Source organism: Schistocerca nitens, chromosome 2 (assembly GCF_023898315.1).
Source record: "Schistocerca nitens isolate TAMUIC-IGC-003100 chromosome 2, iqSchNite1.1, whole genome shotgun sequence".
Lineage (NCBI taxonomy): Eukaryota > Metazoa > Arthropoda > Insecta > Orthoptera > Acrididae > Schistocerca > Schistocerca nitens.
In genome coordinates this window covers 612,772,578-612,793,834 of record NC_064615.1, presented here as the reverse complement: position 1 = coordinate 612,793,834, position 21,257 = coordinate 612,772,578, and the positions used below count along the sequence as shown (strand labels likewise).

Here is a 21,257-nt window from a genome sequence, read left to right as displayed (position 1 = left end):
CAAACCTACGTTTTTAGCATTTGTAGACTTATGGAAGGTTTTTGATAATGTTGCCTGGAATGCCCTCTTTCAAATTCTGAAGGTGGCTGGGGTAAAATACAGGGAGCGAAAGGCTATTTACTATTTGTACAGGAACCATATGCCAGTTATAATAGCTGAGGGGCACGAAAGGGAAGCAGTGGCTGAGAAGGGAGTGAGGCAGGATTGTAGCCTATCCCCAATGTTACTCAATCTATATACTTGTAACTTCCCCCGTCACTTATCGACCTTAATGACAGTGAAAAATTAAACCGTGTGTACCTAATGGAAATTTGGGAAAAGCAATCGTCACCAAAGTTAATCTGTCGGTAAAGAGGGAGGAAGGGTTACATCTAAATGAAAGGAAAAATGCGAATGAAATTGGTGGAATTTAATTTTGAAAAAGGGTAAAGTTAATAAAGAAAGTAAATGTGCGGTCGTTACATTAACAATTAACTGGCGTTAATGAGATATTTGACATTTGGGGAAAATTACGGTCGCCAGTCCTATGGACAACTACTATAATAACTGAAAAAGAAAGGTTAAGGCACACATATTAGCACTAAAAGCGTGGCAAGTAAAGGTTGACACGGGTTGTGTGAAAACTTAATGTTTGTCAGAAGTAATAAATTTCGCTACACTCTGACTTAATTTAGCAAAAGAATTAATAAAACCGAAAAATTGAAAGTTAATTTAGTGTCTGAAATTAATAGAGAACTTTTTTTCTGAAGCACTACGAAATTAAATAAAATAAGGTTAGTCTTGGGCTACCTCAACAATCATTTTCGCATCATTGTATCTGAACTCATCAAATACAGTCACACTACTGTGAAATGCAGCTGATCGTATTTGCAGTCTTCCAAATAATTTTTCATAGTCACAACACTACCAGCGACGCCGTGTGCTTTTAATGGCGCTGTGTCAAGTCTATAGCGGTAAATTTTATTATTGTGAGACTGTTGATGGATTATGCAAACTATGACTGATGACAAAACAAGGATTTCATAAACAACAAGTGGCTCATAACTGAAAGATAATCACAGAAGTAATAGGTGCTCAGTTGACTGCATACAGATACATATTTCAAGATGACTAAAAGCGTGACATCTTACAGAAAATGGCTACTAAGTGAGCAGCAAAGAGAAGAAAAGGCTATTTTGAATTTTTACAACAGTCAGGCAGTCACATCGGCGGCCAGTTCTCGATTTGCGCTTTTCGGCGCTCATCGTTTGCCTGTACCGGAGCACATATGATTTACACATCCACGTCTCCCTTTCTCGAACGTTAACACAACAGTTCTGCCACTCTGGCAACGTCCACAGTTGGATGAAAGTTAAGTGTACTCCCATTTCCGTTTTGTAAGTATCAGCAGGACATATAGCTTTCGTGTATAATTTCCCAGTGTTTAAAACGTGAAGATTGTTAAAGACAGAGGTTATTGTGTTTTTACTGTGTAAAAATTCCAAAAGCACTGTTTGAAGAAAAATTCTGGCATCTTTGTTCCCGTAGTTCTGTATAACCAGTGAAATGCAACGTCTGAGGTATAATGCTTTTATTTTTGATGGTCTGATAATGCAATGGCTTGAACAACATTTATAATTTCTGAGAAATTGCATTAACTGACCGTTCTTTGTTCTTGGTAGACTATTTTGTCATATATTGACGACATAATGACTTGTACGCTGTTACACTTAAGGCTGTTTGGAGCCATCAAGGGCATTCTAAGATAGGAAATCAGAGACACAAAGTGGAGAGCAAGCAAAAGTGGTAGCATTTAGGTTTCCGGGCATTCGCCATACCCACACCCTGCCATAGGATCGCTACATTGTGTACCGTAGTTCGTCACTCGACAAAATGTTTTTACCCCTTGTCAATCGTCCATTGTTTACACTCCTTACACCAAGTGAAGCGTCGTTTGGCATTTACCGGCGTGATGTGTGGCTTATGAGCAGCCGCTCGACCATGAAATCCAAGTTTTCTCACTTCCTGCATAACTGCCATAGTACTTGCAGTGGATCCTGATGTAGTTTGGAATTCCTGTGTGAAGGTCTGGCTAGATGTCTGCCTATTGCACGTTACTATCCTCTTCGCCTGTACGATCTTGTGCTGTACATGTGCCTTCCCGTTTCCACTTCACTATCACATCGGAAACCTAGGGATGTTTATGAGTGTGGAAATCTCCTGTACAGATGTATGACACAAGTGACACCAACGTTCGAAGTCCATGACCGCGGAGCGTCCCATTCTGCTTTCTCACGATGTCTAATGACTACTGAGGTCGCTGATATGGAGTACCTGGCAGTATGTGGCAGCACAATGCATCGGATACTTTTGATCACATAGTGTGACTCGTTCTTGATATCCACTGAGTTGGAGTGGACGTCCCAGCTGGTCCCATACCTGTTCTATCGGGGGAAGATCTGGGGATATTGGTGGTCGCGGGAGTACCTCAACATCACGGAGATAGTTCATAGAGATATGGGCTATGTGTGTACTAGTATTGTCCTGTTGAAGGAAATGGTATCACGATAAGGTCGCATGAGCGGTAACATATGTCCATGACGTAACGTTGTGCCGCCAGAGTTCCCTCGACCTCTTCCAACTGTGTCCTGAAATCATATGTGATTGCTCCCCGCATCATGACTCCAGAAATAAAACCACTGTGTTCCCCAGTACGTTGGAAGAATGGGTGCCCTGCCCAGGTCAAAATCATACTCACCGACAATGGTTGTCTTTGGTAGTGGATGACCACAACGCGACGCTGAACATAATGAGGCGTCATTCATCAGCATTCCATGATACCCGGTCACGTCACCACTCCAAAACTGAGTCGTTTGTGTTGTGGTGTTAATGGCAGCCTACACATGGGACAAGAATTCCCTAGTACGACTGCTGCCAGTCTCCGACCAATGGAGTGGGATGAGACAGAACGTTGCAGCGGGTCCATTGCTTGCTCTCGGACCGCAGTATTTAACGAAACACATTCTGAAGAATAAACTAATTACGGATAATATATTTTGTGCATCTAAATTTTGTCTTAGAACAATTGTTGTAATTTATCATGTAGTTCATCATTTCATTTGTCTCATATTTTACCTAAGTTAAATAGTTTTACATGGTATTTTACGGAAAAACTTCTCTGTTTTTAGTGCTAAATCACATATTACCAACTGTCATCTTTGAAAACAAATTTAGATACTCGCTAGACACACCACACTTCAAATATTTGACCTTGCACACCACACGTATTTACGCATTTACCTGGTAATAGAGTAACAGGTGCTCGATGGTGTTGAAAGATGCAATCGCAATCCCCGAATTGCTCTTCAACAGTGGAAAGCAAGAAGCTGCTTCAAACATCAATGTAGACTTGTGCTGTGATAGTGCCACGCAAAACAACAAGGGGTGCAAGCCCCTCCATGAAAAACACGACCACACCTTAATACAACCGCCTCCAAATTTTACTGTTGGCACTACACACGCTGTCACATGACGTTCACCGGGCATTCGCCATACCCACACCTTGCCATACGATCGCCACATTGTGTACCGTGATTCGTCACTCTACACAAAGTTTTTCCACTGTTCAGTTGTCCCATGTTTACGCTCCTTACACCAAGTGAGGCGTGGTTTGGCATTTACCGGCGTGATGTGTGGCTTATGAACAGCCTCTCGACCATGAAATCCAAGGTTTCTCGGCTCTCGCCTAACTGTCATGGCACTTGCAGTGGACCCAGATGCAGTTTGGAATTCCTGTGTATGGTCTGCCTGTTACACGTTACGATCCTCTTCAACTGTCGGCTGTCTCTGTCAGTCAGCAGACGAGGTTGGCCTGTTCGCTTTTGTGCTGTACGTGTCCCTTGACGTTTCCACTTCACTATCACATCGGAAAAAGTGGACCTAGGGATGTTTAGGAGTGTGGAAATCCCGCGTGCAGACGTATGACACAAGTGACATCCGATCACCTGACCACGTTCGAAACCGGCCGGTGTGGCCGTGCGGTTCTAGGCGCTTCAGTCTGGAACCGCGTGACCGCTACGGTCGCAGGTTCGAATCCTGCCTCGGGCATGGCTGTGTGTGATGTTTTCAGGTTAGTTAGGTCTAAGTACTTCTACGTTCTAGGGGACTGATGACCACAGATGTTAAGTCCCATATTGCTCAGAGCCATTTGAACCATTTGAACCACGTTCGAAATCCGTGTTCCGCAGAGCGCCCCATTCTGCTCTATCACGATGTCTAAAGACTACTGAGGTCGCTCATTCGCTCATATGGAGTACCTGGCAGTATGTGGCAGCAAAATACACGTAATATGAAAAACGTATGTTTTTGGGGCTGTCCGGATACTTTTGATCACATAGTGTAATTCGTCCTTGATATCCACTGGGTCGGAGTGGACGTCCGAGCTGGTCCCATACTTATTCTATCGTGGGAAGATCTGGGGATATTGGTGGTCGCGGGAGTACCTCAACATCACGGAGATAGTGCATAGAGATATGGGCTATGTGTGTACTAGTATTGTCCTGTTGAAGGAAATGGTATCACGATAAGGTCGCATGAGTGGTAACACATGTCCATGACGTACCGTTGTGCCGCCAGAGTTCACTCGATCTCTACCAACTATGTCCTGAAATCATACGCGATTGCTCCCCACATCAAGACGCCAGAAATAGAACCACTGTGTTCCCCAGTATGTTGGAAGAATGGGTGCCCCGCCCAGGTCAAAACCATACTCACCGACAATGGTTGTTTTGAGTAGTGCATGACCACATTGCGACGCTGAACATAATGAGACGTCATTCATCAGCAGTCCATGATACCCGGTCACGTCACCACTCCAAAACTGAGCCGTCTGTATTGTGGTGTTAATGGCAGCCTACACATGGGACAAGAATTCCCTAGTGCGACTTCTGCCAGTCTTCGACCAATAGAGTGGGATGAGACAGAACGTAGCAGCGGGTCCATGGCTTGCTCTCGGACCGCAGTATTTAACGAAACGTATTCTGAAGTATAAAGTAATTCCGTATAATATATTTTGTGCAACTAATTTTTTTCTTAAAACAAATGTTTTAATTTGTCATGTAGTTTATCATTTCATTTGTCACATATTTTACCTAAGTTAAATAGTTTTACATGGTATTTTACGGAAAAACTTCTCTGTTTTTAGTGCTAAATCACATATTACCAACTGTCATCTTTGAAAACAAATTTAGATACTCGCTAGACACACCACACTTCAAATATTTGACCTTGCACACCACACGTATTTACGCATTTACCTGACAATAGTGTAACAGCCGAAAATCGATTTGTATAACAATAAATACTATGGAATATTACACCATTGTCGTCGATTTCTCATTCATCATGTTTGATAATTATTACCTACAGTTATAGAGAGCATAATGTATATTTCAGCCGATTTTAATGGCTCGTTTTCAGTATAATTGAACAGTACGATTAGTTCCGACTTCCCTACTTCAGCAGTTCCTCCACGACCATTTTTAGCTTAATGTCTTGCTTGTTGGAATACTTTTCCATGCATAGATTTCTGCATTATTTGTGTGAGCCAAGTCATTTGTACAAAATTTCTCTAAACATGAAGTTACTTGTTTTAACGAAATATTAATGTTGTTTTTTAGCGGTAAGATCGGTCACAAGGAGTACCAAAACGAATGTCTGTTGGGGGCATCATTTGTCTTTGTTGATAATATTCTGCGATTCACTGATAATATCTGAGTAAATGCCATGGTAAATTTTCGGCAAAAGCAGTTCTCCACAATAAGATAGGGACCGCACACGGTGGTTCGCACATAACTATCTTAATTTTACCGCCAAGTACACTTGGTTTCTCAGAAACCGTAGGTCGAGTGCTCATATTTTCGAAGTCATCGTAATTATCCCGATCAACTATGTTATAGAGACGTCCGTTCATTTACGTACTAAATGCGTCCATATGTATCTTGATGACTAGAATCGTAGTTAAGAGAGTATTTTCATTGCTTCTGTGGCTTCATTCTTCGAGAGAGTCCTACGTCTTGATTGTTTCAGGGATATAACGAGAAATATAAAAATATATGTTTCTATTTTTACAGCTTACATCGGACTGGTGAACCTGCCTTCTCGCTCACAGGCGAGCAACAGCTTCGAGGGCCAGACCGCTACGGTCAGCGGCTGGGGCCTCAATACCGACAGTAAGTACACGCGTTCTACGTAGATGGTGACTATTTTTTTAACTTTTTATTGACTCCGTCCCATCCTGAAAGTTGGTGTAAGGGAATCGAATGTTGTTAGCGGTAATACGTTTGAAAATGTGTGTCTGCATTTATTGTGTAGGTTGTCTCATGTCATACAATACGTAAAATTTTCCACGTTCTGAGTAAATTTAATGTAAACTGAGTACTGTCCTCAACGCAACAAGTTTCATAGAAGTATCTTCTGGATCACAAAATCAGTGGCGTATGAGATGTGAAACGCGCCGACAGGCTTCCAGGAAAGCAATGTACTCATACTGTGGCAGAAATTAAAAGCAGATAACGCTAAGAGCTACCACATGATCAACAAGGCATGGCAATTTCATAAGTTGCTGACTGGATGCATCCAGAGAAGAATAGAAAAGAATGTCCATCACGTAGTGCTACATAGTCAAGAGCTATTCGAAATTTACATTTGAATATCTATCTTTAAAAAATCGTCATATGTGTCAGCTGGAATATGATCTTCAGAATTATGTAGATAACCAAATGTAATACAGGAGAGACGCTTTAGTGTAATATCTATCGAAACCGCATAAAGCTAACTGAAGTTAATTTGTAAAAGAATGCTACAGCTCATTAATATTGCAGCATAAATTTTTTGTGGATAAGGGAAAGACGAACCTCAATGCAAGTTCAAATTAAGAATATATAGGCGTCATTTATGAGGTTCGTGGATGAAAGTCTTGTCCTACGAGATATTTTACATACTGCGTATGTGTCCTGTTCGAGCATAGCTCTGGAAGGCCTGCAGTGCTTTATAAAGACTTGATACATATGAGTTAGTACAACGGGACAATTACCGTTTGAATATGAAGACACATGCTTAGCACTGGATCGTCTGCAAAAAGTTCGAACCAGATTTGCTACATGTGATTTATCATTTAGAAGAACTTGCTGTGGGGTAAGACACCCTTAGGGCAGAGCCATAGGTGGTTGAGGGAAGGGCATTAAAAATCCCGAAAATTATCTATATTAGTATTCGGGATTTCCGAATGGTGACACTTCCAGTGACAGTTGACTCCTAGAGCTAGGGGTGGCACTAGGCAAAATTGACATCGAATGCTTAACTTCGAAACGCTTCGAGAAAATTCCAGAAAACGTGACTTATTGTTGTTGTAATCTTCAGTGGCAACACTGCTTTGATGCAGCTCTCCATGCTGCTCTATACTCTGCAAGAATCTTCTTCTCCGAATAACTACTGCAACCTACTTCCTTCTGAATCTGCTTACTCTATTCATCATTTGGTCTCCCTCTACGATTTTTATCCTCCACACTCCCATGCAATACTAAACTGGTGATCCCTTGATGTCTCAGAACCTGTACTCTCAACCGATCTCGTCTTTTGGTCAAGTTGTGTCAAAAATTTCTTGTCTCCCCGATTATATTCAGTACCTACTCATTAGTTACGTTATCTACCCATCCAATATCCAATAATTTTCTGTAGCGCCACATTTAGAAAACTTCTATTCTTTCCTTGTCTAAACTGCTTATCGTCCATGATTCACTTCCACACATGGCAACACTCAAGGCAAATACTTTCAGAAAAGGCTGGCTGATGTTTAAATCTATACTCGATGTTAATAAACTTCTCTTCTTCAGAAATCCTGTCCTTGGTATTTCCAGGCTATACTTTATATCCTCCCTACTTCTGCATTCCTCAGTTATTTAGCTTCCCAAACAGCAAAACTCATCTACTAGTCTAATTTCCTTAGCATTACGTGATTTAATTCGACTACATTTCATTAACCTCGTTTTTCTTTTCTTGATGTTCATTTCATATTCTCCTTTCAAGACGATGTCCATTCCGTTCAACTGGTCAAGTAATTTGCTGTCTCTGACAGTATTACAACATTAATGGTAGACTTCAAGGTTTTTATTTCTTCTGCCTGGATATTAATTCCTACTCCAAATTTTTCTTTTATTTCCTTTACTGCTTGCTCAATATACAAATTGAATAACGTCGGGGATAGGCTAAAAAACTGTCTCACTCCCTTCTCAACCACTGCTACCCTTTCATGCCCCTCTACTCTTATTACTGCCTTCTGTTTTCTTTTGTAAATAGCCTTTCGCTCCCAGTATTTTGTCCCTGCTACCTTCAGAATTTTAAGGAGAGTATTCCAGTCAATATCGTCAAAAACTTCGCCTTAGTCTACAAACACTATAATCGTAGGTTCGTCTTTCCTTGACCTTTCTTGTAAGTCATACGGTCAGTACTGCCTCGCGTGTTCCTACATTTCTCCAGGATCCAAACTGATCTTTACCGAGGTCGGTTTCTTCCAGATTTTCCATTATTGTGTAAGGAATCCGTGTTGGTATTCTACAGCCATGACATGAAACTGATAGGTCGGTTATTTTCACACCTGTCAGTAACTGCTTTCTTTCAAATTATTACATTCTTCTTGAAGTCTGACGGTATTTCATCTGTCTCATGCATCTTTAACACTAGATGGAAGAGTTTTTTAATGGATGACTGTCCCAAGGCTATCAGAAGTTCTGACGGAATATCCTCTACTACCGGGGTCTTGTTTCGACTTACCTCTTTCAGAGCTGTGTCAAGTTCTCGCAGTATCATATCTCCCATCTCAACTTCAACTACGTCCACTTCCATTTCTGTAACATTGCTTTCACGTTTATCTCCCTTGTACAGACCTTCTATGTACCCCATCAATCTTCCAGCTTTCCCTTTTATGCTTAGCACTGGTTTCGCATCTGAGCTCTTTATATTCGTACAGATGCTTCTTTTTATCTGTAATGGCCTCTTTAACTTTCCTGTAGACGGTATCTATTATTCCCATAATGAAATAGGCTTCTAAATACTTACATTTGTCCTCTAGCCATACCTGCTTAGCCATTTTGCACTCCCTGCCAATCTAATATTTTAGAGTTTTGTATTCCCTTTCGCCTCCTTCATTTGCTGAATTTTTATATTTTCTTCTTCATCAATTATATTCAATATCTCTTGTGTTATCCATGGATTTCACTAGGGTTTGTCTTTTTACGTATTTGATTCTCTGCTGCTATTTCATCTCTTAAAGTTATCCATTCATCTTCTACTGTATTCCTTTCCCCTGATCTAGTCATCCGTCGCCTAATACTCCCTCTGAAACTCTCAGCAACCTTTGGTTTTTCCAACTTATTCAGGTCCGATATCCTTACTTTCCTACCTTTTTCCAATACCTTCAGTTTTTATCTACAGTTCGTAGCCAACAAATTGTGGTCAGAGTCTACATCTGCCCCTGGAAATGTTTTACAGATTAAAACCTGATTCCTAAATCTGTCTTGTCATTACATACTCAATCTGAAACCTCCCGGTGTCTCCAGGGCTCTTCCACGTAAGCAATCTTCTTTTGTGATTCTTAAAACAAGTGTTAGCGACGAATAAATTATGCTCTGTACAAAACTCCGCCAAACGGCTTCCTCTTTCATTCCTTTTCCCCAGTCCATATTCACCTGCTGTTTTTCCTTCTCTTCCTGCTTTCGAATTCATGTACCCCAACACTATTAAATTTTCGTCTGAATTTTCGTCTGAATAACTTCTTTTATCTCGTCATACATTTCTTCAATTTCTCCTTCTTCTGCTGAGCTAGTCGATATATAAACAACTTGTACAGTGGTGGGTGTGGGCTTCGTGTCTATCTTGGATACAATAATGCGTTCACTATGCTGCTCATAGGAGCTTACCCGAATTCCTACTATCTTATTCACTGTGAAACCCACTCCTGCATTACCTTTATTTCACTTTTTATTTATAACCCCGTATTCAACGCACCAGAATTCTTGTGCCTCCTGTCACTGTACTTCACAAATTTCCGGTATATCTAACTTCAACCGATCCATTTCCCTTTTTAAATTTTCTAACATACCTGACCGATTCAGCGCTCTGACATTCCACGCACCGATTCGTATAATATTCTCCTGATGGTGACATCCTCCTGAGTAGTCTTCGCCCGGAGATCTGAATGGCGGACTATTTTACCTCCGAAATATTTTACCTGAGCTGTATGAGCACGGGAAAAATTACAGCCGTTCGCAGTACTAGCACAGCACGACCGTTTAGGTTGATGTTACAATGCCAGATCGGCCAATCATCCAGACAGTTGCCCCTGCAACTACTGAAAAGGCTACTGCCCCTCTTCAGGAACCAAACATTTATGTGGCCTCTCAACAGCTACCCCTCCGTTGTGGTTGCACCTGCGCTACGGCCTTCTGTATCGCTGAGGCATGCAAGCCTCCCCACCGATGCCAAGGTCCATGGTTAACTGGGTGATATGACTTATTATCCCGATAAAACTGTGGAACCAGGACGTCCCCTAGTAATCCTTTGGGTGGGGTGACACGCTTTTTCCTATCTTTTTTAGGATTTCATTCATCAGTCTGTAAAAGAGGAATCCTTATAGCATTGTCTTGTTGTCTGTCTGTCGTTCCGACTCCTAAGATACATTTTTGTCTGGAATGGATAGATGTATCAAGTTGAAATTTATGTCACATACTAAGATCTACTGTCCGTCGGTGGTGTAAAACATTTACACTTGCAAGTCAAAGAAATCAGAATATGCGGCCATTTATGTCATAGATTTAATATTCGTAGACTCACTCATCAAAACCTTAGGGCTACTTCCCGTTGACCTAGAAACATGAAATTTGGCAAGAAGCAAGGTTTCACAGTACAAATAAAGGAAAAATCCTAAAATTGTTAAACTGTAGTTATATCACATACAAAATATCTTTTTGTCCGTATAGCGTACGTTGTATTCACCATCCGTTGAAAAGATAATAGAAAAATATGACTGCATGCAATATAAAATGTGGGTCGTTTATTTTCTTTCTGAAACGTTGTTACAAGTTAACCACTTGTGTGGATTATTTTGCATGATGCCATCAGTGGTATTAGTAGTGCATTCATCACTATCTGACTCTGGCTTTGTTTTTCGCGACAACATTGATGTTCTCTGGGCATGAAAAATTAATTTAATTGATCCTTCCATATATATCTATTCCTTACCTAATGTATTCAGAGTAAGAATAGGGACAAAACCTAGTTAAACGCGAAAAAAAGAATTTTATTAATGAATATTTAACAATAAAATAAAAATGAAAGTGCAAAACACACAACATGGAGTCCTAACAAATATTGAATTATACATTCTACTATCTACACTATCCAAGACTGGCACAACACCTAGCGGTCAAAACGCGTCCCCTGTTATGATCGTTAAGAACACTCCAAATGTTGATATTGTAACCCTTTTTTTGGTTCTAACCACCATCTAAGCTGGAGTAGACAACGAAAAACTCAGAGACGAATTAGTGGGACTGCACTTATGGGAATTTACTCTTCCATATATTTCTTCGATTAGCAAATATCACCCAAGTGATCAGAAAAGTGTCGATCTTCCGCGTCCTAGAACACTGGCGGCGCCGTGGAGATGCAGTGTGACGTCCAGAAAATAAATACTGCTACACTATGGACGTATGATTGAGTCGGAAAACTCCTATGAGTGAAGATACTCAGTTATCGCAGTCGCTTACGAGACTCTGCAGTCTGCTTGTCAACACTGGCTAGGAACAGAAGTGTGTCTCTAGTGCACGAACGTAAATGAAAACTTCTCAATACGAACAGCGCCACAATAAAGTACCAAACTGTTAACACATTAACAACATCTCCCTAAAATTTGGGGAAACAAGGTGGACAGATCACAAAACGTTACAACTCTAACCACATTCGTATCAATGTCACTTAAAACGGAGGGCAGAACTGCTGGCAAATCTTCCGCTGCCCTCTGGCCCGAAGATAAACCACAGTCTAACAGAATGTGGCGTACAGTGATCTGTACACCTTAAGTACCACACACTGGAGGGCCGCCGCGCTGGGGCAAGAAGCCAGGCGCGTGAGGACTGTGGCCTACGCGAAGACGAGCAAGGAGAAGCTCACCCCGTCTTCGTGGCTGAAACACCGCCGCGTAGTGCGCTTTACTAGATGAAGCATGTTACCTGTCACATCCAGTTACTCCCATCGCGGCATGACTCTGTACCTCAACAGCGAGGCGATAGTGTGCGAGGGGACGTCACAGTGAAATAACCGAGGATCACGACATGCCTCCTTCGCTGCTACATCTGCGCTTTCGTTCCACGCAATATTCATGTGCCTTGGTACCAAGCAAAAAAACCTCCCTCCACAGCCATTGTACTTAGAGGAAGGTGTCTTGTATATTCTGTCCTACTTTCTCTGCTGGGTACAAGCATTATAGAGAATGACGATCGCTCGGAGAAACTAAATAGACAAGAAATTTTGCACTTGAAGCAGCACCTCATCTGCTCCAATGCCCGCAAGATCGTATGAAATTCCACGTTGAAGGCAGTTAAGTCCCGAGGCTGCCGGACCTAGAGGACTCGATCTACAGGGCAACCAACGCAGTCCTGTTTCGATGAATCCGCAAAGACAGCTGTAGAGTTGTGTTGCCGAGTTTGCAGTGTCATAAAATAATGTGGTTAAAAACATATGCTGGAGTGAAAACAGTCCTGTACGGCACTAAATCTAAAATTGTTCTGGGCCTCTGCAGTAACCGTGGTGGCGATCGGATAAAACCCTGGATTTGTGGTTGTACATGCTCCATACGTAGTGACTGCAGCACAAGCCGCGCACGGATGCCAAATGGTCATTGCGCTCGTGGGCGATTGGAGAGAATGTGTAATCAGTAACCAAAAGTCGCCAAAACATCACTACAACTGCAAATGCAATCATGTTTTGTATATCTGGTTCCAAACTTCCTGCCCGTTTGACCCACATGTGCAGACTGGTTGTAATTGCATGTTAATCGATACATACCAGACCGACTATATTTATCAGCGTCGGTATTACGTCTTCCAAGTCTCTTGTGTATTGTGTTGTTTTTTCGATATCTTTAGCATACTGCCTAGTCAGATGCTGTAAGTCATTAAGTGCCTTTTGTTACTTACTATTTGCTGACAGTATGTGAGTAATGTTGCCTATCTCCCTCTCTCCCTCCCCCCACACCCTCCCTCTCTCCCTCCCTCCCTCTCTCCCTCCCTCCCTCTCTCTCTTTCTGTGCTTGTGTTTGTGTATGTGTTTTATGTCTGTTGTGTTACGTGTTCGCTGTTTTTGTATTTTCTTGTTTATTTTTTCTGCTGGCTTTGCATCGTACCGATTCTCCTGTGCAGTTCATTTTATCACGTTCAGTTCTTCTGTGTATTCACGTTTCTTCATAGATGTACTGTTCAGTTTGTATAATAATTATTTGAAACTGGCTTCTTTGTAAGTTATGGAGTGATTCGATTGATTTTGAAGGCTTGCGCTGGTGCTTATAGATTTCATATAAATTTCGACCTCAGCCTTATTGTTTCTCTTGTGTATGGAGAGGTTTAAGACATTAGGCTTTTGATTTGTTTGCGTGTCAATGGTGATTCGTATTTGTAGGTGGATAGTGTTTATGTCATTATAAAGTTTTTTCCTACGAGAGTGTGATTCACCTTTTAGGCAAATTATATCAGATATATACGCTCACCCTGTAAAAATAAATTCTCTTCCCCATACTCAAGATCATTCACTCTACTAGCTACCCATAACTCTCTCACTTCCACCTCGCTCTCCCTCTCTCTCTCTCTCTCTCTCTCTCTCTCTCTCTCTCTCTCTCTGTCTTTGTGTCTGGCTCTGTCTCGTTTCGCACGCGCGTGCTCACACACACACACATGACATAAGAATCACGAACGTCAACGAAGCACGTCACGCCCAAAGAAATGAGCACTACACAGCCACAAAACGTGAAATGGCGGTAGAAACTCTGAGCTTGGCAAACGAATCATACAAAATGCATGTGTAACGACAGCAGTAAAGGACATCACGCAGAATCCGCAGCTTTGAAGCATTATATCAAACTAAAGGGGGATCAGTGGATCACTGTTGTCAGCTGCAGCGGGATGTTACGCGGAATCAGCGCCGACGAGCGAAAGTAGAACGACACTTATCGCTATTGATTCCGCGTAACGTCCCGCTGCAGCTGACAAAAGTGATCCCCTTTTAAGTTAAAAAATAACTTCGTTTATACGACACAAACGAGGTAAAAACCAAAATGGCTCAAATGGCTCTGAGCACTATGGGACTCAACTGCTGAGGTCATTAGTCCCCGGTAAAAACCACTTCAACTTAGAAAAACCGCAACACGCCAAATAACTCGATATATATCGATTTCCCAGTCGGAATAAACAACAAACAAAGAAAATAAAAAGCCGTTTCGTTGTTTGCAGATGAAAGTTGTAGATTGTATAGTAGATTTAAAGCTACCGCCATACGCAATTTGTAGCTTCGCGTGAGGTATGTAAACACATGTACATATTTATGTTATTTCCAAATTTACTATAAAACTAAAATCTTTATGCATACGGTAAATGAATAACTCCTAATGTCTCAACTCTGTGATATACACACATAAAAAAAAAAAGTTTTGCGTCACCTCGATTCCGAGAGTTCCGGAACCTGTACAGAAAATTGGAATAGTGCTCGACATAAACAACATTTCTGCCCTTGTTATTGTTCATGAAAACCACACACTGCATGTTGTACCACCATGCAGCGCGACCTCCAGAGGTGGTGGTTCAGATTCCTGTACACACCGTCATCTCTGATACCCAGTAGCACATTCTCGTGCATTGATGCATGCCTGTGTTCGTCGTATCATACTATCCACAAGTTCATCAAGGCACTGTTGATCCAGATTTTCCCACTCCTCAACGGCGATTCGGCGTATATCCCCCAGAGTGGTTCACGTCGTCCGTAAACAGCCATTTTCAATCTATACCTAACACGTTCGATAGGTTTCGTACCTGGAGAACATGCTGGCCACACTACTCGAGCGATGTCGTTATCCCGAAGGAAGTCATTCACAAGCTGTGCATGGTTCAAGTGGCTCTGAGCACTATGGGACTTAACTTCTAAGGCCGTCAGTCCCCTAGAACTTAGAACTACTTAAACCTAACTAACCTACGGACATCGCACACATCCACGAACGAGGCTGGATTCGAACCTACGACCGTAGCGGTCGCGCGGTTCCGGACTGTAGGGCCAATGATGCGCATGATGCGGGCGCCAATTGTCGTCCATGAAGACGAATGCCTTGCCAGTATGCTGCCGATATGGTTACACTATCTGTCTGAGGATGGCATTCACGAATGGTACAAACCGTTACGGCACCTTCAATGACCACCAGCGGCGTTCGTCGACCCCACATAATGCCACCCCAAAACAGCAGCGAAATTCCACCTTGCTGCACTCGCTAGACAGTGTGTCTAAGGCATTCAGCCTGACCGCGTTGTCTCCAAACGCGTCTCCGACGATTGTCTGGCTGAAGGCATTTGCGACAGTCATCGATGAAGAGAACGATATGCCTATCCTGAGCGGTCCATTCGGCATGTTGCTGAGCCCATCTGTACCGCGCTGCATCGTGTCGTGGTTACGAAGATGGACCTCACCATGGACGTCGGGAGAGAAGGTGTGCATCATGCAGCCTATTGCGCAAAGTTTGAGTCTAACATTACGTCCTGTGGCTGCACAAAAAGCATTATTCAACTAGGTGGCGTTGCTGTCAGGGTTTCTCAGAGCCATAATCCGTAGGTAGAGGTCATCCACTGCAGGAGTAGGCCTTGGGCGACCTGAGCGAGGCATGTCATCAACAGTTCCTGTCTCTCTGCATCTCCTCCATGTCCGAACAACATCGTTTTGGTTCACTCCGAGACGCCTGGACACTTCCCTTATTGAGACCCCTTCCTCGCACAAAGTAACAATGCGGACCCGATCGAACCACGCTATTGATCGACTAGGCATGGTTGAACTACACGAGCCGTGTACCTCCTTCCTGGTGGAATGACTGGAACATATCGGCTGTCGAACCTCCTCCGTCTAATAGGTGATGCTTATGCATGGTTGTTTACATCTTTGGGTGGGTTTAGAGACGTCTCTGTACAGTTAAACGTCTGTCTTCAGGAGTTCTATGAACCGGGTTGATGCAAAAAGTTTTCGATGTGTGTATGTCTCAACTCTGTGATGTATGTAAACTAATGAAAAACGATTGACACTTAACAATCGCTCCTTTTACAAATCTATATACATTTGTACCAGAAGTTCAAATAATCCACCTGAGAGGTTAATATGGAACAACAGTTTTTCAGAAAGAAAATAAACAATAATCCACTGAAGATAGCACAAAAGTGCTGAAACATTTTTGGGTAAAAGAACTATAAAGCAGTGTCCTGAATAACGCGGAATTCGTCTCCAGTTTTTCTTCCAGCACCCAAATAAGAACTGCAACATCCACAAGATCACTACACAGCCAACGTCTTTCAGTTTTCTTAATTCTTCACTGCCACATTAACATTGCCCTCTTGAACTTTTGACTTTACGGAGGATTTTTGCTGTCTGCTTCAGCACTTCTTCGTATTCTGAGAGCTTATCTCTTGTTTTGTCAACGTACAATGTTTTACAAGCTACTTTTATTCGGCAGACTGCCTTATCACAGTCTTCAGTCCACCAAGCATGTTTACATCTCCTTTGTAACGCTGTTATTTCCTTTTCTGTAGGTACGTATTTTTTCAGGTATCATGCTAGATTTCTGTTTTCCTCTGCTGTAGCAGCTTTTGAAAATTAGCTATGCCTGAGCTTTTTCAGAGTCGTTTCTTATAACTTTATTCATAGGCAGCGTTTTCTTATTTAATGATAGGTGGTGGTTGTTGGGATGATTAAGGGGGACTAAACAGCTAAAGTCATCAGTCCCCCATTTAATGATAGAAGTCTAACCTTACACGGGTCAGGAAGTGATAAATTGGAAATTTGTGGTAAGTTCCTTTGGGACCAAACTGCTAAGGTCATCGGTCCCTAGGCAATTACATTCATTATCTTATCTGTTACCCAAGGATTTCTATTAGCCCTCGTCTTTTTACCTACTTGGTCCTCTGCTACCTTCACTATTTCGTCTCTCAAAGCTACCCATTCTTCTTATGGAGTATTTCTTCCCCCCATTCCTGTAAATCGTTCCCTAATGTTCTCCCTGAAGCTCTCTGCAACCTCTGGTTCTTTCAGTTTATCCAGGTCCCATATCCTTAAATTCCCAACTTTTTGCAGTTTCTTCAATTTTAATCTACAGTTCATAACCAGTAGATTGTGGTCAGAGTCCACATCTGTCCCTGGAAATGTCTTACAATTTAAATCTGGTTCCTGAATCTCTGTCTTACCATTATATAATCTATCTGAGACCTTCCAGTATCTCCAGGCTTCTTCCATGTATACAACCTTCTTTTGTGATTCTTGAACTAAGTGTTAGCTATGTTTAAGTTATGCTCTGTGCAAAATTCTACCAGGCGGCTTTCTTTTTCATTCCTTAAGCCCATTCCACATTCACCTACAACGTTTCCTTCTCTTCCTTTACCTACTATCTAGTTAAAGTTACCCATGACTATTAAATTTTCGTCTCCCTTCACTATCTGAATAAGTTCTTTTATCTCAGCATACATTTCATCAATCTCTTCGTCATCTGCGGAACCAGTTGATGTATAAAGTTGTACTACCGTGGTAGACGTGGGCTTCGTAAATATCTTGGCCACAATAATGCGTTCACCGTGCTGTTTGTAGTAGCTTACCCGCATTCCTATTTTCCTATTCATTATTAAACCTACTCCTGCATTACCCCTATTTGATTTTGTGTTCATAACCCTGTATTCACCTGACCAGAAGTCTTCCTCCTCCTGCCACTGAACTTCACTAATTGCCACTATATCTAACTTTAACCGATCCATTCCCCTTTTTAAATTTTCTAACCTACCTGACCGATTACGAGATATGACATTCCACGCTCCGACCCGTAGAACGCCAGTTTTCTTTCTCCTGATAACAACGTCCTCCCGAGTAGTCCTCGCCCGGAGATCCGAATAGGGGACCATTCCAACTCCGGAATATTTTAGCCAAGAGGACGCCATCATCATTTAACCACACAGTAAAGCTGCATGTCCTCGAGAAAAATTACGGCTGTAGTTTCCCCTTGCTTTCAGCCGTTCGCAGTACCAGTACAGCAAGGCCGTTTTCGTTAGTGTTACAAGGTCAGACTGTTGCCCCTGCAACTACTGAAAAGGCTGCTGCCCCTCTTCAGGAACCACACGTTTGTCTGGCCTCTCAACAGATACCCCTCCGTTGTGATGCACCTCCGGTACAGCTATCTGTATCGCTGAGGCACGCAACCCTCCCCACCAACGGCAAGGTCAATGGCTCGTGGTCTTTTTTTTTTCATGTAGTTCAATAATTGTCACCCTGTACACGCCTCAATAAATGCAAGTATTATTTGGCACTTGTTACCCTAATAAAAGTTTACAACGAAGCTATGTATGTGAAGAGAAACATGTAATACAAAACACATAGAACATGTTTAATGTTCGGCCTACTAGTTGCATTACATTATCTGTGTAATTCCGTAACGTAACATGATAAAGTACATTCTTGGAAACTGAACATTCGCACATCTAGTGAAGCTGTCACTCATGGGAGCATTGAGGGGTACACGAGGCCGTGTTGTTTGTTTCCAGACGGTGTCATCCCAGACACGCTGCAGTACACGACACTGAACGTCATGTCCAACACGCAATGCAGCCAGTACTTCGGCGGTCCCATCTACGACTTCACACTCTGCGCCGTCGGTTCCAGCGGACAGAGCACCTGCAACGTAAGTACCTACAGTCACAGATATTGATTCCACACGGTAACTGAAGTGACCGAGTAGTCCGACCACCAAGAGTACCATGTCCAGTCGGGACAGTGCGTCGATTCTGGGACAGAAATCAAAAGATCTAGTGAACACCATCACTCAGCGTAATATTGTATTACACTTAACTTTGGTACAAAGTGTCCTTGTTGAAATCCGTATAAAAGTCTTCAGCAAAGCAGGGACAAGTTATCATATTACTAGTTCGCTACATAGAAATAAGCGTACTGAAAGCCTTGATGCCAGTTTGATGCACTACTTTCGTAGAGAAAGTTACGACTGCAGTATAACTATCGTCGACTGCTGCTAACCCGAGCTATTCGACAACTGGGTAACAACTATGCCAGAACTTGGCTACAACTCAGCAGGAACTGGCTAGAGCTACAGTCGGGCAGTCTCTTACTAAGGTGATCTTTGTCGCCGGTGGCGCCTAAGCTCAGGGTGCGTGGTACTCGTGCGTCCGTTGGCAGGGCGGCGAAGGTTGCGTCGCTGTCGCTGCCAGGAACCTCGATGCCTCTCTTTGTGAGGGCGCATGCTTCTATGGCAAAATTTTTATTGTTGGTAGAACTCAGCACCGTTTTGAACTCTGTTCGTAGCCTTCTGTCCATCGAATTATTCCTGGAGATTATGCTATAGAGGGGCGGAGAACCGTCCACAACTGTAGCCTATGTTGTCCTAGTCTCACAATTGCGTGATGCTCGTCTATATTGAATGCCATCGCCTCTGCCTTGGTCTCGCTGATATGAAGGTATTCTAGGAGCTGATTCCCACACGTTGCATCTGTTCTGAACTTCTTCTTCTGATTTGCCTCAGATCGTGATATCATCTGCAAATCCAACTGCATTAATTTCAATAAAACTTTTCTGGTTGTTCTTTATTCCGACGCCCATAAAAGTGATGAACAGTAGTGGAGACAGTGCACTGCGTATCTGTACTCTGTTCATGGTCTAAAATCATCCACCGAATGATTCACAATACCGAATTACTAACGATCCTCGGAATACTTAACAACATTCATCGTTCATGAAAAGCTGATGCTGCACCCTCGGTGTCTAAAGATATTAACAACATTTCCGAATCTGATATACTTTTGTTCGCACGATGCCGAGCTGATGTTACTCACGGTAGGAGTTTGCCCTGCCTTATAGGCTACAATGTGTGTGAAGCTAAACGTACTGCAGAACTTCCATAATGTGAACGAACCGCGAAATAAGTTCATCTAGGGGTTAACGATACGGAAGGTTCTCTACAGGGTATTTCTGTGGTGAGGATGCATACTGTTATCCGTGGTAAAGAAAGAGAAATGTATCAATTTCAGGTATTGAACTTCGGTACGGAAACAACTAAGGAAAAAGGCGTAAGTGTAAATGCCAAATTTCATTTTACCAATTATGGTCTGCTGACGATGATAAAAATTTGGGGTCTCCCAGATTATGTGCTGACATCACTTTGTTGCACAAAGAAGCGAGTATTCTTACATATCCTCTTCTGTGTTTCGTCAGCAGAGAAGCAATGAGAGACGAATGTCCCATACACAAGATTATTTACATGCCCTCTAAAGAAATAATGAACTGCAATCAAGTAATATGAACAAAGTCAAACTAAATAAACCTTCTCGTTGCCGGCCGAAATGGCCGTGCGGTTAAAGGCGCTGCAGTCTGGAACCGCCAGACCGCTACGGTCGCAGGTTCGAATCCTGCCTCGGGCATGGATGTTTGTGATGTCCTTAGGTTAGTTAGGTTTAACTAGTTCTAAGTTCTAGGGGACTAATGACCTCAGCAGTTGAGTCCCATAGTGCTCAGAGCCAAACCTTCTCGTCCTTCTTAGGTATACAAAAGCAAGATGTGGAACACGAGCAGACGTGCCAGTCTTTACGTAATTAATCGATGTATTATATCGTAAAAAGATCGATTTACAGGTGTGTCGTTGCATTTATAGGCTTATTGCATAACATGTTTGACTTCGAATCTATTAACTCATACGTTTTTGACCAGAGCACGACATTTAAAATTCGGGTGTATTTCCGTTGTCCATCATCACTGGTAATCTGTACCATCATCACAGTCAGAACCTGTAGAGGATATTTTCAGACTTCCATAACACTTCACAATAAGGAATGAGTATCTAGCTCAAGCAAAGGCATTCATGTACATAGAAACCAACGATTGTCAGTGTGAACGCGGTTTGATATGACAGCGGATCGAAAAGGGAAATAAGATATTTGCTTGGG

General features: G+C 42.3%; 2 protein-coding genes across 5 annotated transcripts in view; both read left to right on the top strand.

Annotated features, from left to right (window-relative positions):
* The window catches only part of LOC126236699 (brachyurin-like), a 484,625-nt gene that overhangs the window by 24,382 nt on the left and 438,986 nt on the right, over positions 1-21,257 (top strand). The window lies entirely within an intron of this gene.
* LOC126236700 (brachyurin-like) overlaps positions 1-21,257 on the top strand; it is a 245,556-nt gene that overhangs the window by 221,208 nt on the left and 3,091 nt on the right. For 2 of the 3 annotated variants that reach the window (XM_049946219.1, XM_049946216.1), the window contains exon 6: positions 18,852-18,988. In XM_049946219.1, the coding sequence (XP_049802176.1) occupies positions 18,852-18,988 (137 nt within the window). Of the gene's footprint in view, positions 1-6,110; positions 6,210-18,851; positions 18,989-21,257 lie in introns of all 3 variants that reach the window. The other variant, XM_049946218.1, reaches the window with a different exon arrangement.